We start from the raw sequence: 19,614 nt of genomic DNA on the forward strand, positions 1-19,614 counted from the left end.
TCCGCAAGGGATCCTGTATCAGGAACCCAGCTCACGAGAAAAAGTTTAAGCCCAGTTCAAGTAATGTCCCAGGGGGTGTCACTTGATGTCTACCTACTTTCTGGGCATGGCCAGACTTCCTGGGCACAGCTAGGGTTCTCAGGGTACCGCCAGTCTTTCTGGGCACAGCCAGGGTTCTCACATATTCTCCATGGCGGCTGATCGAGACACAGGAAGCAAACATCTGCCTGCACCCCAACAAGGGGGTCTTCCTGCACCACTCTCGGTGGCGGCCAGGTGAGACACAGGAAGCAAACATCTGCCAGTTCCACTACATGGTGGTACGTTCCCAAGCAAACAGTCAAGCGGTCCATCAAATCAAGGATGGAAGGCACTTTCCCATAGTCCACAGTCATTCACCAGGGCTGTGCGTTGACCTCATAGTGTGTGCCCCCTTTGCAGGACGAGGGCTCCAAATCCTCCCCAACCCGGAGGTGAGGGACGACCTTGACCTCACCCGCATCCTCCATGGAGGACTGAACAAGCATCTCCCCCTGGGAACACAAGTCCCGCATCTGGGCTGCCCCAGCAAGCACTTCCCAGCCCACACGGCCGCAATGACCTTGGTTTTCTCCAGCCTATGTTGGTTGGAGAACCATCCACGTCCTCCCACCCCTCCATGGGGCTCCAGCTCCTGAGAACCGTGGCTACCCAGCACCACACACTGTATGGGGCCACATGTCCTCCTGCCCAGAGTCAGACACCATTCCTACCTGTCCAGAATCCTACTTGACGCTCCAGGTGTCCGATTTGGTGGAGATCTCGGTGTAAAATGTCCACAACTCTAGGAGCCCATGGCAGCAGCAGACCACCAAAAGGAAGGTGACGCTTGCTTTGGCCATAGGGTGGCATGCCATCCAGAGGCTTGAGACGCCCACCAATTCACTGAGGGTCACGTTTCTCCCAGGCAGACCGTGTTTTCTGCTCCTCACAGGCTTTCTGAGACTGAGTGTTCATACATATAAACTGCTCCATTGGCTTTCAGAGTTTCGGCCAACACCACACCCTGCTCACTGCGCAGGGTGTCAGGCGGGGTGTCAGGCGGGGTCTCAGCTCCCGCTCCCCGCATAAGAACGCAGGATATGCTGAGGCCTAAAAGGAACACCCACGGAGCCACAGATCGGAGAGTCATACCACTATATCCTCGCTGGTGGCTGGGTTGGAGACACAGGAAGCAGGAGCTGCAGGATCCGCAGCCTGCCGTCTGCTTCTCTGTCAACCAACCCCTTACTAACTGCAATCCACACTTGCTAGCTCAGCCACGGCAGTTGTATCAGTGGCCAATGGCTAACTGGTTACAGCTGATGGCCAACTAGTCACAGCTGATGGCCATCTACTACCCGAGCCAGCATCTTACCACATGAGGCCGAGAGCCTGGAAACTGCTCTCTGGGATTCTGTCCCCACACCCATATGCTCAATAATCTTTCCATTGCTTCTGTTTCTTTAGGTCTTTGTATTGACTTTGCAGCACCTGAGATTGTTCCAGCCCTAGGAATTTCTTTTATTTTTCATTGTTGGTCAGTAGTGTATATTCCTTTATGCCTGTTGCTGGAGAGATATCACATGTTCTCTCATTTATTTCAAAATGCTTCACAAATGTGAAAGGATAGCAAGACAGAACCTTAAAAAATAATACAGTGAATCGAAATAACTGCTAGGTTTTTGAATGTATGTGTTTGTTTTGTGTATTTCTAGGTGGCTCAGTTCAGATGAGTGCAGTTTTGTGTATTCACCAAATGTTTCTTGTGGATGCTATTGCACATCAGTCAAGGTGAAATGCACGTTATGCTCAAGTTGTTCCTAATATATCATGGGGGAACACATTTGCCCGCTCAAAACAATTGTTATAGCCTAAGTGACTATCTCACCCAGACTATAGTGTCTTTTCATTTGCTTACTAGTGTCTTTTGAAGGGCAAATGTTTTAAATTTTGATAAAGTCTAATTTATCTTTTTGAAAATTAATGATTGTGGTCACAAAAATTCTCTTCTGTATTTCCTTCTAGAAGTTTTGTATTTTTACATTTTATATTTAGGTCTGACTCATTTCCAGCTATAAAAAATAATTGTAAGTTTATATATATATATGTGTATATATATATATATATATATATATATATATATATATATATATTTTTAATATAGATATCCACATGCACCAGCAGCATTTGTTGAAAAGATAGTTCTTTACCCTGTTGAATTAACTTTGCACTTTTGTCAAAAATCAACTGGCTGTGATGTATAGGTTTGAACTCTTTATTCCGTTGAGATATATACTTATATGACTAACACATTGGTTTGTTTTGTTTTGTTTAATGCTGCATGTTTCCTTTTCAGGAATAAAGCCCCATTTTTTTTTTTAAAGATTTTATTGGGGAAGGGGAACAGGACTTTATTGGGGGAACAGTGTGTACTTCCAGGACTTTTTTTCCAAGTCAAGTTGTTGTCCTTTCAATCTTAGTTGTGGAGGGTGCTGTTCAGCTTCAAGTTGTTGTCCTTTCAGTCTTAGATATGGAGGGTGCAGCTCAGCTCCAGGTCCAGTTGCTGTTACTAGTTGCAGGGGGCGCAGCCCACCATCCCTTGCGGGAGTCAAACCCTCAACCTTGTGGTTGAGAGGACGCGCTCCAACCAACTGAGTAATCTGGGAGCTCAGCTCAAGGTGCTGTGTTCAATCTTAGTTGCAGGGGGCACTGCCCACCATCTCTTGAGGGACTCAAGGAATCGAACTGGCAACCTTGTGGTTGAGAGCCCACTGGCCCACGTGGGAATCGAATCGGCAGCCTTCGGAGTTAGGAGCATGGAGCTCTAACCGCCTGAGCCACCAGACCAGCCAACACATTGTTTTAATGTAGCTTTATAGCACGTTTTGAAATCAGGTAGTTTGCTACATATTTTTCAACAAGTGTCTTGGCTTTGTATTCATTTTTGTATATATTTTGGCCTCAGCTTATCAATTCCTACAAAAAAAGGTCCTAGTTGGATTTTGGCAGACATTGTATTGAACCTATATAGTAATTCGGGGAGATTGACATCTTAATAATACTGAGTTTTACAATCAATGAGTATGTTACATCTCTCCATGTACTTAGGTTTTCTTTAATTCTTATATGAATCTTTTGCCTAGACTGCAGCTTGATGAGCAAAATAAATATTGTTGATTTAAGCCATTAAGTTTTGGGGGTTTGTTTCCCGATAGTAGATAATTGGGACACATTTTGGTATCTGGAAATGAGATGTTTCCATAACAAAAACTTGAAACATGGCTTTGGGACTGAGTGGCAGGTTGAAACTGGAAGAACCTTGAAAAGATTATTAGTGAAAGTCTAACAGCCCTTGAGGAGCCCATCATGGAAACCTTATGGTCCTTAAGGTGGCTTGTCATTGAGGGCTGAAAGGCAATTGCAGACAATATTGTTATAAGTTGGAAGAATGGGGACATTTATTATGCAGTGGCAGAAGGCTAAGCAACACTATCACCTGTAGTAATGCGGAATATAGAACTAAGGAGAAAATAGAACTAGAAAATTACCTTAGGAGATTTCAAGGGGGGTGTTGAAGTTACCACCTGACTTTCAGCTGCTTGTAGTAATATGCAAGATGAGAATGTTTAGTGAAAGAAATAACTGTATATATAACAGAGGGATCTAAAATAAAACTGTTTCTTATTCCGTTTTCTTCACATGGCAGATGATGCTAAAATTATGAAAAGACTTTTGGACAAAGATGAATTCCAGGACACTGTCAGGAAAATTGGGAATAGAGTGTCGGAAGTATTACTGTACAATTCTGTGCAGAGACCTTAGAGAGTTGAGGAGGTGTCTCAAACAGACAACGATCTCTAAGTATCTTATCAGGGCAGTCATTGCTCAACAATAGGGCTTTTAAGAATATCAAGCGTGTTTTCCTATAGTAGCCTTACAGGAAGCCAAAGATAGAGGACTTATCTTGATTTTTTGGGTGTAGCTTTTGAATTTTGTGGGTGTAGCTTTTGTCTAATGGGGTAAACCCCAGTACAATTCATAAGAGACCCACATGGTTTCATGAAGTGTGTACTTGCAGAAACACTGCCTGCTTGGACTAAAAGGGACAGAGTACAACATGAAAAGAGGCCTTTGGACTTCTGAAGTACTATTGGCAGGAAGTAGGCTGATAAACCTGTTTAGCTGCAAACTTCAGCAAGTTTTTTTTTTAATGGAAAGGGATGACTAAGGAGGTAGAACCACGAGCCCAGAGGCTAGAGCCAATATCTATAGAAATGCTGTGCTGTATTCCCAGGCAGTGGGTCTGAGTCCAGGACTTGTCAGTATGTGTATAGCTGGATTTCAGAATTGTTATGAACTAGCGACTCCTGTTTGCCTCTCTTCACCCCAACTTTCAGTGGAAAAGTCTATAATGATTTTCTTATGCCTCTTCCACCATTGTATGTTGGTTTTCAGAGGATATATATATCCTCTGTGTATATATATATACACACACACACACACACACATACATATATATATGTAATCTTGTCTCTTCAGTCCACCAGGCCTTCATACGGAGAATAGATATACTTGAGGAACTGTACTTGATAAATAGCACCTGAAGATTGTCATACACATTTAGATGAGATTCTGGACTTTGAACCTATGCCTGGTGCCATAATAGATGAGACTTGTACAGACGTGGGGTTGTCTTGGGAAGTGAATAGTGTCTTTTGCATACAAAAGGAATACGAATAAGGTCGTTTTGCTTACATTGCAGAATCTATTGACGTAAAATGAGGACTTAGTGTATAAACTATCTGGCATAGAGTAAGTGTGAGTTGTTATTCTATAAAGAAAATGTAGAAATAGTGTAATTTATTTATAATTATGCAAATTCCACCCCAACCTTGCTATCCTACTACTTAATGATTTTTCTTATTAGATTATGCCCTTGTATTATGACTCTTGAGACCAAATGTGTCATCCAAATGTGCTTCTGTGAATATACATGAATATATATACTGTATGGAATTTGCTGTTTGATTAAAACAGCTTTGCTACACAGAGGTTCATTTACAAAGCAGGCTTATTGATACTGGCCTGGTGCCATGGTATCATTTTCACCATGTTTTTCCGGCCCAGGAAGAACTTGCATTGCTCCTTTGTGGGCCACATGAGCACTTGGGATGCATGCATCCATTTATCCTTCAAACATTTTTTTGAGCACAAACTATATGTTAGGCACTGTATGAAGTACTGGAGTTACTGCTTTCATGCAGTGTGTATTCTAATGGTAGAAACAGACAAAAAATAAAAATAATTTTTAAATAGTGGTAAATACTAGGAAGAAAACAAGGTTACATGATAAGGTATTGGGGAGGAAGGGCTCAGTTAAGTTGTATAGTCAAGGCAGACTCTCAGAGGAGATGATTCTGAGTTGAGACCTGGATGACAAGGAAGTAGGCACCCAAAGAATAGGGCGACAAGTACCGAAGGTAGAGGGAACACCTTGTGCAAAGCCCCTGAGGTGGAAATGACTTAGCTTTATGAATTCCTAAGTAACTTACATATAAATCTATTCAATCAGTTTATTAATCACTGGATGAGTTCACCTTTTGAAATAACATAATGCTGATTTCCTTTTTAAAGTGATGATTTAAAAATTCTAATGCAGTGGTTCCCACGCTATCATGTACTTAAGAATCACCTGGACAGTTTGTTAAAATATAATTTCCTGATCTAAAAAAGCGGAACTGGTCAAAACAGAATAGAATGGTAGTTACCAGAGACTGGGGTTGGGGGAATTTGGAAAGATGCTCAAGGGTACAGAATTGGAGCTAGGAGACAAATAAATCCCGGAGATCTAGTGCAAGGAGGAGGGACAACACACAATATTGTACTATAAACTTCAAAATTGCTAAGGGACTAGATCTTAATTGTTCCCACCACAAAAAAGAAATGATACTTATGCGAGGTTGTTCGTTAACAGTATAGTGGCAATCATGTTGCGATATATAAATGTATCAAGTCAATATATTGTGCACCTTAAACTTACACAATGTTATATGTCACTTGTATTTAAAAAAAAAAAGTTTTCTGGGCTGTATCTCCAGAGATTCTGATTCAGTAGGTCAGGTGAGGCCCACAGATTTGCATTTGTAATAAACTCATAGGTCGTGCCAGTGCTGCTAGTCTGAGGCCCACACATTGAGAACCACTACTTTGACAAACCTGAATTTAGTATCCATTTGCTAAATGTAAAGCATGTCAATATTGTCTTTTATGTAAAAAATTAACTCTGCATGCTCATCATTTGAACTCAATTTTTGTAAGTGAAAAGTGCATGAAATGTCACAGGTGAACAGTACCATCTGTTTTGTATTGAATGCATAGCATCTGTAGTATTGAGTTTAATTTCAATATAGCCATTTAGTAAAGGGTTAATGTCAGTTTTCATTTGGAGAGGATTTCAAAAATTATTTTTTAAATGCTGAAAGGAATTTAAATGATGGGTGACAGAGATTTTTCTGAAGTTATTTTTGTTTCTTGAGTTTCTATTTTGTTTCACATAAATAGAAATTATACATTAAATGCTGTTAATCTGGAGAATATGAGAAGGTTGTCCCCCGTCAATTGTGCCATTCAGGAAGATGTTCGTGGAAAAGAACTGGAGAAAGGAAGAGGGCCATCAGGCGAGGTCAGCCAGGTCAGCTCAAACCATTCTGGTCAGCAGGGAGCCTGCCTGCTGCAGTCACACAGCCTGTATGACATACGTCAAAGAAGCCCATGTGCTTCTGTTCTTAGTACTTGTTCCCGGGAAGGGAATTTATAAGCACGGTGCTTATGTTTTGGGCATCATGACCTTAGCAGCATCAGGGAGAGAGCATATGGATGATGACAGCTTATGGATGATGATACTAAGAACAGCCAAAATCACCCAGCACTTATTTGAGGTCATTTTGCTCGGAGTGCTTTATGCGAGTAACAGATGTAACCTCCACAACACATACGAGGTAGATAGCAACAACATCTCCATTTTATAGACAAGAAAGTGAGGCAAAGAGTAATTCAGCATAATTTAAGTTACCAGGCAGTGAGTGGCAAAGGTGGGATTCAAACATAGACAATTTGCCTTCAGCCTGATCCCTTAAGCAATGTACTATGTACAGCTTGATATCTGGAAAAGAAACCCCAAATCAAAGGTTTTCAGGATTTGTGTCTATAGTCCCAGTTAAAATGAGGTATCTTGATTGTTTTTTTTGCGTACTCTTTAAGCTACAGTACAGGAATTCTACCATATCTATTTTGTAATCTTTCTGCCTAGGTCTGACAAGAAGGCGTTTCAAATGAGGACCGAAAGGAAGACTGCTGGAGTAGTCACTGCAGAGAAAAGTTTTGGATCACGTCGTAGTGTGTGATCTTGAGCAAGTCACTACAATGTCATCAACTTGTTTTAGTACTCATAAAGGGATGACAGTGTTTACCCCCAAAAGTGGACAATTAACAGGATTTTCTGACCACGGATAGAGACATGTACTGCACTATTCATGTTGTCCAGGTAAGTGGACACTTTATGTACAATTTGTGGGATTCTCAAGGGTCATTTTGACTGTAGGATTCTTGCCTTACTGGTTATACCAGAATCCTTGGTTAAGATGCAACTTCATTGTAAGCCTTTGAATGACAGTGGATCTGTGTTCAGAGGATCTCCGTGGGATATTTCTACAGTTGGGCTCAGGATGGCACACCCTAACTATGAAGATAAGTCTGGTGGCTGCCCAGATCAAACAATAATACGATGGTTACTAATAGAAGCTACAATTGAGACAGAATGGCAGTGGAGAGCAACAGAGTTCCAAAAGAACTGTCAACTGGTCACCCAGCAGGTACTTTTGTTCTCTAACAAAGGAAAAATAATTTTTGTCAACTCGACGTAACGGTTGATTTCAACATCTGGGTCTGACAACAACCAGAAATATTTCAAGAGTTCCTAAGTACTTCATTTCAGTTTTATATTTATTATTTAGAATAATTCCTTGAAACAATTTTTATTTATTATAAAATATTTTTAAAAGATACTCGAGTTTACCCATGATCAAAACAGGTAAAATATCATTAAATTGAGTAGGACTGCATAAATATATAGAGGTGAATAATCTTTGTAGATGCTTTTACTATGTAACGTAGAGCCTAAAATCTAAGGAAGAGAATTAGAGAAAATATAAAGTGCAAGGGAGATAAATGAGTAATGAATTGACTTTTATTTGATTATTTTCATTTACAGTTCTGGCACTGACACTTTTAAAAAAAAGATTTTAATTTTATGTAAAGATTGAACTTCAATAAAATAACTTAAAAACATTTACATATACATCACTAAATCTCCATAAAATATACAATAACTTTTGATACAGCTATAGGCTAGAATGACTGAAAGAAGTGACAGATACTCATAATTTTGAAGAGATATCCCATATGTCACATGTAGGAATAAATATTTATATTGGATTTGCCAAGAGATGTAAATATTAAACACTATATAACATGCACTCAGAAATTAAAATATATATTTTGAAAACATTTTAAAAGCATAAAACTGTTTTTGATTTAATCTAGGTGTACATTAGAACTTCTAAATAGAAATTTGAACATTTATTATAAATAAAAGATACTGTAATATCAAGAGAGATATAGTCCAAAAGCTGCTAGGAACCATTTGGACATGTAGAATATAATTTTCTACTTTGGCTAGAGTTAAGTCTCATCATTTTTAATCTTCCAGTGAAATGGAATGATACTTGAATATTAAAATTTACTAAAATTTTACAAAATATTGGTTTTTACCTTCAAGTACTTATAAGCTGCATTTCATTTCTTTTTCTCATTTATATTGCTATGACAAAAATCAAACACATGAACTTAACTATCTAAAATAAAAATCTGAATATTACTGCTAAATGCAGGTAGGTATTTAATATTCTGTAGACCAAATCACTCAGGTAAAACAATTTTATACATACAAATTAAGATTTATGGGAATTATATTGTTTTCCACTCATAAGCAAATTATGAGGATAAAATTCTCTCATGTACTTCTGAACATCATTAACACTCTTAGGAAATATCTCTCTGATGACTATTGACACACAAAAATGTCCTTCTCTAAGAGACAATATACAAGAGAGCAGGTAGCAGTTAGCTGTTTGGCATTTTTAAATGATTGCTATTTCTAGAAAATAGCACAATATCACTCACCCAGAACTGAATGTACTGACAATGGATACGCTGCTACAACCCGAATCACTTCATTAGTTTAACATTACATGAGGCTAAGAAAATTGATAGAAAGTGACAGAAAACAGGATGTTAAAGTTTATCCAGAGAACAATTCTGAGTCTTTTTATAGGCAGCAGTTACACATGAGCAGTAAATTTTATACACTATTTAATATGTTTTGCTATATAGCACATATCATGAATTCTCCTTTCCTCACCTGGTGTCAGTCTTTTATTCGTTGTTAGTGAAAAGGTCTGAATTTGGTAATTGAAAACTTGTCACAACAATTGTATAAATGCCAGTTGTTAGGTGCTTAGTGTAATTTGAGATTTTATATGTAGGAGAATGGTAAAAAAAATTGATTATAACAAAATATCTCTTTAATTTTATTGTCTTTACTGTGACGATGAAATGAAACAATCCTCTCCGTCCCCTCCCTGGATTACAATATTTATAAACTATTAGTGTCATTAATTTGTGAGATTTTCCTTAGATAATATACGGATAGTATTTCCGAGAATAACTTCCTCCAGATCTATGATTATAATGCACTTCAATTTTACTTTCTGATGAAAAAGTAAAAGTGTGAGTTGTCAACTTACATTTTTCCTGTTCAGTCTTCCTCTGATTAACTGATTTTGGAATTATAGTAAACAATTTCTCAGTTCTTTGCTAACAGATTTCTCATGTTAGTGTGAATAACTTAAAAAATAATATTTAGATTAATATACTAAAATCTGGTTCAGTGGTAAAATAAGTTATGAGAAAGCACTTGACAGCATTACTCTCAAAACATTTTCCATCAGAAAACTACTGAATATGATTGGGAACAAAATTTCGAACGGAATAGTACCTTTTAAATCTAGCTTTAATTTAGATCTTTACATATATATTAAAATCATGTGTTAAGTAATTATTGACTAAGGTGCAACAATCAAAATTATTAGGAATGTTTATAGTGAAGAAAACTATTAATATCAAATCTTTAAAATGTATCTGACATCACATTCAGACCTAAGTGTTCAGATACAATGTTAAATTCTCTTAAGTCCACTGCAGATCTCATCAGCCATCTTAAGCCTCAGTAGGGTTTACAACTTTCTTCACCATATTTTCCTAAAACTAATATATCTTTATTGAACTTGCAGCACGTTTAGAAGCAAACCTATAATACCAGTTAAAAGCGTGATGCTTAATGCATTTTAATATGGTAGGTCAAATCATACCATAAATAAATTGTCCTACAAAACACATATTTGATAATATTTCAAATGGAATGTTTTCAAGTTGATAGGGGCTAGTAGCCAAAGATGCTGAGAACTTAAAAGGTGCATAATATAAAATAAAAAAAACCCTGCAAAGTTCAAACATTAAATTTTTAATGCACTATAAATGTTCACCAAATCTAAAAATAATACCCTAACTGTATAAGGTCCCTTTTCAAATAATTATTTGTTTTTAAAAAATTATAAATAATTCTTATACTGTGCCTCTCTCTTCTGTACTTCAAAGATATGGAATATTTATCAGTATATAAATACCAAAGAGTCCTTTAAAGAAGGGGTTGAGGAGAACAAGCAGGAGAACTGTGGCTGATTTTCCCTGTTATGTGCATTTATGGATGTAAAGTGGAAAACGTTTGCTTATGTCAGAGAGAATAAGCCATGTTCTGTTTTACAAAATAATGAGAGTCGAGTTGCTCCTTTAACAAAGTTACTGTACATTCAGCCCAGCTGAGTTAAGGCTATGTATATAATAAAGAGAAGAGTTGAGGCCATTATTTGGATAAATCAGAAAAATTCTTAAAAGAGAGTACTTTATTGGTCTAAATACCTTGTCTTCTCCCAAATATTCTTATTTTAACACACAACAGCTCATTTTGCACTTCACTTTACCCATGTGAAATGTTACACAGATAAGAACTTTTTTATGGGATAAAAAATACCAATGCTTTTATGAGGCAAATTAATATCCCCTTAGAAATCAATTGTTGAAGCACCTAAGGAAAACTCTTTAAAATAATTTTTTTAATTATATGCAATGATCAAAGGGAGAACGTTTTTTAGGGCTGTAAAGCGACCATTAATGCACATATCATGCCCTTGGTGGCTTAGAGAATGAACCTCTTTGGCTACATTCTCAGCTTTGACATTAAATAGGAACAAGCCAGACTTTAAGAAAAGGAAAAAAAAAAAACATCTCGAGACTGGCAGAAACACATCAAATTTAGAAAGCCACCTCTTCACTCCAAAGAGTACCTTATTAGATGTTTAAAGCCATGTTAAAATGCATCAAACATATGTATTCCTAACTGGCCACAGAAGAGTCATTCATATTTTCACTGGAACTAGCAAGTAATTTTGTGAGTAATTGTATACATACTATATAGTTAAGTCTTAATATAAGAGCAAAAAATAGAGTTCATTGATGAATGAACATAAAGACCAATGAACACTTTGAAAAGACATTGTATAAATGTAGTAAGTCAACATTTCTTAAAGATGTGCTATGTGAGAACCATTAATCTGTTCCAATAGAAAATCCCAATTTTTAGACAAGAAGGAAAAAAAAAAAAGTCCAGGACAAGCATGAGAAAAAGGAAATGGCCACAGACAAATAAATCTATGTATATTTTGGAGGTGAGGGTAGGGAGGTAAACTATCAGGGAAAATGAGAAAGGGTGTGCAAAATAAAAACTAGTTTGTGCTCTGAGTAAAAACAGACAAGTACTGTTAAGTAAAATGTGACAGTTCCCTTAGGGTTAATAAAAAGTTAAAATAAGTTAAAAATAAGTCCCACTATTTAATTAAACAAACTTCAATAACAGCAGGATTATTTGTCACTGATATTCTTCCCTCCTTTCTTCTTTGTTCCAGAAATTATTTGAATAAAAGAAGGGGAAAATAGTTCTATAACACAAATGAAGGCACAAATAGGAGGACTCCAGAGTTGATGAGTGAAGGCATGGTGAATATCCGGTGATTTGGGCACGAACAAAAACTGACCCTGAAATGCAGTTGAAGATCTAGTGCTATCTGTATTTATAGTTGCATACCTAAGTGACTAACTCAATTAAGGATCCATAAAAATCTTTTCTTTCTCTTTAGCAATAAAATATACTTATCAAAACTTGCTAGCTTATCTGTGCAAATGTACACTTATCACTGATGCAAAAAATATGTATGAAAATATACCTAAAAAGACCTGCTTTTCATAATGTTCAAAAGATCCTGTGCAGTCAGTTTCTGAAGAGCTCTCAAGATCTGAATTGGAGAGAGAAACCAAAATGTGGAATCCAAAGGAGGTAAGGACAGCTGTGCCCTTGTGGGAGGCACTTTGAATCTGTTGATGAAAGCTTAATGGAATTTACTTTCTAATAGCAGGTAAGATCACAGGTAAGATACTTGTCCATAGAAAAATTAGGGCCCACAGACCATGTTTTGACAGAAAACACCCTTGGACCATATCCCAGAATCATTCTTTATAAGTATATCATTCATATATGATTCTGTTAGGTTAGCACTGACTCACTTGCCACTAATAATAATATATGGTCTTAGGAAAAAAGGATACCACGGAAAGTCACTGGATACAATATTCACTTTAGACTATCTCAGGGAGGAATTACACACATTTGTTCAATAATTATTAGTTTAAAATCTCTGTAAATATTGGTACTTTGTTTTTTATATTTCTGCTTACGAAAAAAATGTCACCACGGTTGTATCTTCCTCCTAATCAAATATTCTAGAATATGAACTCATTCAAAACTAGACTGTGGGAAGAACCAGATTAGAAGCAGGGCAGTGAGGTCACCAATTGCTGGTCTTTCCCCCTCAAGTTTGTTTAAATAACTAAATATATCAGCAGTTGAAAATTATTCCACATCAGAAGCATCGTTGTCAGAAAGATGATAGTTACTTCCCTTCACCCGAATATATTCAATATATCTCCCTTCATCAGAATCGGAAGCCCCACATGTACATAGCCTGTTGTCAAAGAGTGATTCAATTTCCTCTAATTTTTTCCCTTTGGTCTCAGGAAGACAGCCATAGATAAAAATGAGTCCCACTGCAGCGAATCCAGCATAGAGGAAGAAGGCTCCTGTAACGGAAAAATGATATACAGTAAGTCCTCACTCAATGTCATCAATAGGTTCTTAGAACTGGCAAAACAACCTATGGTTGGTTGACCCTTGAACAATGTGGGGGTTAGGGAGCCCCAAATCCCTGTGCTGTTGAAAATCTGTATATAATTTTTGACTTCCCCAAAACTTTACTAATAGCCTAGTGTTGACTGGAAGATTTACTGTTAACATAAATAGTCAATTAACATATATTTTGTATGTTATACACTATTAATATGTTATTACAATAAAATAAGCTAGAGAAAAGAAAATGTTAAGAAAATTGTAAGGAAGAGAAAATATATTTACAGTACTGTATTTATTGAAAAAAAATTCATGTATAAGTGGAACTGCACATTCAAATTGTGTTGTTGAAAGGTTAACTGTACATAACAAAACCAATTTTACCATAGGCTAATTAAAAAAATTTGAGTGAAGTTCTTATGGCATCTCATCAATGTTGTAACAAAACAATGTTGAATGAAACTATTCTATTTGAGGACTTGCTATATCTGTGTAAATATACAGAGGGTGCCAAAAAAATGTGTACACATTTTAAGAAAAGAAAAAACTGTATTAAAAATGTAAAACTCAATATACCAATAACAAAAGATGAATACAAGTCATGTGTATACATGTATTGACCAGGGTTGGAAAGAGTACTTGATTTTCTGCTCAGTCATGCATAGCTATGGTCTCAAATGGAGCCAAAAAAATTACTGCCAGCCTGGTTTACTCTAATTGTTCTAACCCTGTAACTATAATGCAGTTTATCTTTCTAGATCAAGTCAAGTAATGCCCAACTCAAGAATGATAGACCGGGCTCTTACATAATTTCTGTTAAGTCTTTCTTCACTTCCCTGATAACTTATCTCCTACATGCTTTCACAGCACTTTGCCAAAGGCCCCCTATAATAAAAACCAATTAAGTATTATAATTATGTGCATGTATTTGTCTCTCTTGTCTGCCAGATTGAGGTACTTTAAGGCAGAAATTTCTTTATTTACCTTATATTTTCCCAGTCACATCAAATGATTACATTGCTGATGTCATGACTTAATGGAGTATGGCAACTCTATTCTTCTAGTCTCTCATGCCCAAAGTCTGGGAGTCAACCTTCACTTTTCTCTTATTCTCCTCTCCAAATCCAATCTGGTAGGAAATCCTGTTGGATCTACCATGTTCTTCCGAAAATAAGCCCTAACATGATTTTTCAGGATGACATCCCCTGAACATAAGCCCTAATGCGTCTTTCGGAGCAAAAATTAAATATAAGATCCGGTCTCATTTTCGGGGAAACACGGTACTTTCAAGAACCCAGATGACACTTCTTACTATTTCATTGATAATCTCTGTTGACGAGCCATCCTCCCTCATCTGCACTATTGTAATAGTCTCCTTGTTCCTTCTCTTAGATCTCTATAGTCCACTTTGTGGGTCTATAGCACTTATCACCACCTGACATACTATAAAGATTGTTTTTTTATTACAATTTTATCCTGGTGCAATTGAAAAATATTTATTTATATTTCACTGACAGTTGACATACTTACTGTCTTATATTGGTTTCAGGTGTACAACATAGTGATTAGACATTTATATAACTTACGAAGTGCTCACCCTGATAAGTCTAGTACTTATCTGATACCATATATAGTTGTTACAATATTATTGACTATATTCCCTATGCTGTACTTTACATCACCATGACTATTTTTCTAACTGGAAATCTGTATTTTTTAAAAACATTGTATTTTTATTTTTTTCAAATACGTGATATTCAATATTATTTTATGTTAGTTTCAGGCATACATCATGGTGCCGAGAAATTTATATAATTTACAAAGTGATTCACCATAAGGCTAGTTCCCACCTGACATCATAGACAGTTATTACATTATTGACCATATTCTCTATGCTGTATTTTACATCCCCTTGACTATTTTTTAACTACAAACTTGTACTTTTTAATCCCTTTACCTTGTTCATCCAGGTCCATAACTCCCCTCCCCTCTGGCAACCATTTGTTTTCTGTATCTATGAGTTTGTTTCTGTTTCTTTGTTCATTTCTTTTGTTCTGTAGAGTCCACATATAAGTGACATCATATGGTATTTTTCTCTCTCTGTCTGACTTACTTCACTTAGCATAATACCCTCTAGGTCCACCCATGTTGTCAGAAATGGTAAGATCACATTCTTATTCATGGCTGAGTAATATTCCATTGTATATAACGGGAGTGTCAAAGAAATGTATATAAGTGGACACTTTGGTTGGTCAGTGTTGCTCAAGTAGTAGTCTACCATAATCACAAGTGTCTGGACACTGATGGGAACCACTTTGAGCACCTCTTGTAATTGCATAAGTCAAACGTGACTTGTATTCATCTTTTGTTATCGGTATATATTGAGTATTACAATTTTAATACAGTTTTCATTTCTTAAAATGTGAATACATTTTTTTTGGCACTCTCTGTATATACTACATCTTTATCCATTTGTCTTGTCGACTGACACTGAGGTTGCTTCCATATCTAAGCTATTGTAAATAATGCTGCACGAACATAGGGATGCATGCATCTTTTCAAATTAGTGTTTTGGATTTCTTCAGATAAATACTCAAAAGTGGAATTGCTGGGTCATATGCTAGTTCTATTTTTAATTTTTTGAGGAACCTACATATTGTTTTCTCCATTAGCTGCACCAATTTGCAATCCCACCAGCAGTTACAAAGGATCCCTTTTTCCATATCCCTGCCAACATTTGTTGTTTGTAGATTTATTGATGATAGCCATTCTGACGGGAGTGAGGTGGTATCTTATTGTGGTTTTAATTCATAGTAGCCTGATGATTAGTGATACTGAGTATATTCTCATGTGTCTATTAGTCATCTGTATGTCCTCTGCTCCTTTTTTAATGAAATTGTTTGCTATTTTGCTGTTAAGTTGTATCAGTTCCTTATATATTTTGGATATTAAGCCCTTATCGGATATATTATTGGGAAGTATCTTCTTCATTTAGTATGTTGTCTTTTTGTTTTGTTGGTTTCCTTCACTGTGCAAAAACTCTTCATTTTAATGCAGTCCCATTTATTTGTTTATTTCCATTTCCTCTCCTGATAAGACATATCCAAGAAAATATTACTAAGAGCGATCGATGTCAAAGAGTTTATTGCCTATGTTTTCTTCTAGGGGTTTTATGTCTTACTAGGTCAGACAATTAAGTTCGCGAACTTGTTACAGTGATGTTGCTAACCTTTTTTTGGTATCAGAGGGATTATTCATTATGAATCTATACCAACTGAAAAAACAGTTAACTATGTTAACTGTACTGTATTGGAACACCCTCCCGACTCACTTGATCTGGCCCCCAATGACTTCTTTCTTTACCTGAAGATAAAGGAAATATTGAAAGGAAGACATTTTGATGACATTCAGGACATCAAGGGTAAACGATGACAGCTCTGATGGCCATTCCAGAAAGAGTTCCAAAATTGCTTTGAAGGGTGGACTAGGTGCTGGCGTCAGTCCATAGCTTCCCAAGGGGAGTACTTCGAGGGTGACCATAGTGATATTCAGCAATGAAGTATGTAGCACTTTTTCTAGGACAAGTTTGCGAACTTTCTTGTCTGACCTCATATATTTAAGTCTTTAACCCATTTTGAGTTTATTTTATATGGTATAAGAAAGTGATCCAGTTTTTCCTTCTCTTTCTTCCTTTTTTTTTTTTTTGCGTGTATCTGTACAGTTTTTCCAGTACCATTTATTGAAGAGACTGTTTTTACCCCATTGTATATTCTTACCTCTTTTGTCATAGATTAATGGACTATAAAGGCGTGCGTTTATTTCTGAGCTATCTATTCTGTTTCACTGATCTGTCTGTTTTTATGCGAGTACCATGCTGTTTTGATAACTATAGTTTTGTAGTATAGTTTGTATCAGGTAGTGTGATACTTTCGACTTTGTTCTTCTCTCTCAAGATTGCTGTGGCGACTCAGAGTTCTGTGGTTCCATGTAAATTTTAGGATTATTAGTTCTGGTTCTGTGAAAACTGCCATTGGTATTTTGATAAGGATTGCAGTGAGTCTGTACTTTGCTTTGGATTGTATGGACATTTTAATGATATTATTCCTACGCATGAGCGTGGTACATTCTTCCACTTATTTGTATCATCTTCAATTTCTTTCTTCATTGTCTTGTAGTTTTCTAAGTAAGTTTATTTTTAGTTATTTAATTAAGTTTATTTTTAATTAAGTTTATTTTTAGTTATTTTGATTAAGTTTACTTTTAGTTATTTTATTCTTTTTGATGCAATTGTAAATGGGATTTTCTTAATTTCTCTTTCTGATATGTCACTATTGGTGCATAAAAATGCAACTGATTCTGAATATTTTGCACCCTTGACCCTCCAGCCTTTGCCCCGAAGGTAGAAAACTAATTCCTCCCTATGTGTCCCTAGTGATTATCCAGCTGCTGCTCCTTCCCTGAATCCCTGAACTTGAGTATAGGCCCCTCAAGAGGAATGCCTGGGTCTGCAGCAGCTCTCATCTCACTTGGCCACAGTCCCTGCTGTTTATCACAGCCGATGTTATGGGAACTCCTGTTTTTGGTACTGGAGTCCTGGACTGGGGAGCCTAATGGTAGCTTTGAACTCTTGCTCTGCAGAGGGGATTCCTTTACAGCTGAGATCCCTCCCAATTATTAATCACCACATGGTGGCTATGGGACCTGCCTGTTTTGCATCTTAGCCCCTCCTACCAGTCTTGATGTGGCTTTTTTTTTATATCCTTAGTTATAAGATTTCTGTTCAGCTAGTCTTCAGGTGGTTTTCTATTATAGCTGTTCTATGATTCAATTGTAATTGTGATGTCATGGGAGAATGTGAGTATAGTGTTTATATACCCTGCCATCTTGACCATAAATCCAATATAAAGCTGATTAGTTTATAAGGTCAGAGAATTTTGTTTTTGCTGTAAGCACAACCATAAAGACATAAATACTCCCTGGTTGTGTTTTCTAAGTGTCAATACAACAAGCCTAAATGGATGAGATCTATGACTCCTGTTTATTCTCTACATATTTATAAGATTGCCTTTCCTTTGTAACCTAATTCCCAATTTAAGAACCTATGATTTCACTTTTGATGATGGTGAACAACCAACTAGAATGGAATCCCTGCCTAATTTTCGGCCTTTAGTCCAGACCATCCTGTATATGAGCTGGGGGAAAGAAGCTGACAGGTACAAACTAATGTGACAAATGGCTGGAGAAAGGACATCAGATTAGGACTTGGAAGATCTGGGTAGAGTGTATGGCTTGTTTGTCCTTGGGTTCCCTCAAGTACAGTGCCTGACACATTGGAGGGTCTATATAGAATGAATGTGCTCTTGTTGTCTGTCAGAACACATTGGTAGCAGATCTGAAATAAGGGGCCAAACTAGATAACATAAAGACATATTTGAACGTCAAACTTTAAGCTGAATAGCACAGTGATTAAAGAACTGAATAACATTTCTCAGTTTTGCCGAATCATCATAGCATGGGAAAGACAATTAAAGACATGCCTATATGTAACCATTTCAGGAATATCTAACAAACAGATTTCTTGGGAAGGCTCAAGGAAAACTACGGAGGATAAATGCTGCTGAATTGGCCGCCCCAAAGAATCTGCTCTGTGGATTAAGGTGGTGTGAAAGCATAGAAGGAAAACAGGTAAATAGGTGATATTAGAAAAATATCACCTGAAAAGGTCGACTAAATCAAGACAGTCTGTGATAGTGTCCTCAGATGCCATAAAACTCTTAAGGAGCTAGATTTAATTATAACTACATTTATAAATATAGGGCTCCTTTATTTTATTTTAGTTTGGTTCATATTACACATTACAAGCTTTTTTTTTTTTTATGTCTTAATCAGAAAAGAATACTAGGTCATCTGGAATGCATGAAAGTGTTACAGTGAGAGGAAGTCTCTGTAGAGAGTGTGGGGTCTAAAGTCACACAGCGACCCAGGCAGAATTCTTGGGCAGTTTCTTAAATTCTCTTGACTTTAGTTTCCTTATCTGTCTAATGGCAGAAATATTCCTGCCTTCCCAACTGCAAAGAATAGAAATAATGAGGGGGGTCCAAGATGGTAGCCTAGAAGGATACAGAGCTTGGTCCCTCACAAGAATACATCAAATGTACACCTGTAATTAGGTCCTCCTAAGA

The 19,614-nt window shown here is 36.8% G+C and overlaps 1 protein-coding gene across 1 annotated transcript in view; it reads right to left on the reverse strand.

Annotated features, from left to right (window-relative positions):
- Positions 1–8,246: 8,246 nt before the first annotated feature.
- Positions 8,247–19,614, reverse strand: part of SLC2A13 (solute carrier family 2 member 13) — a 308,745-nt gene continuing 297,377 nt past the window's right edge. The window contains 1 exon segment of the mRNA XM_033118217.1: positions 8,247–13,386. Coding sequence (XP_032974108.1) covers positions 13,160–13,386 — 227 coding nt within the window. The 3' untranslated portion in view covers positions 8,247–13,159.

Source organism: Rhinolophus ferrumequinum, chromosome 10 (assembly GCF_004115265.2).
Source record: "Rhinolophus ferrumequinum isolate MPI-CBG mRhiFer1 chromosome 10, mRhiFer1_v1.p, whole genome shotgun sequence".
Classification (NCBI taxonomy): Eukaryota; Metazoa; Chordata; class Mammalia; order Chiroptera; family Rhinolophidae; genus Rhinolophus; species Rhinolophus ferrumequinum.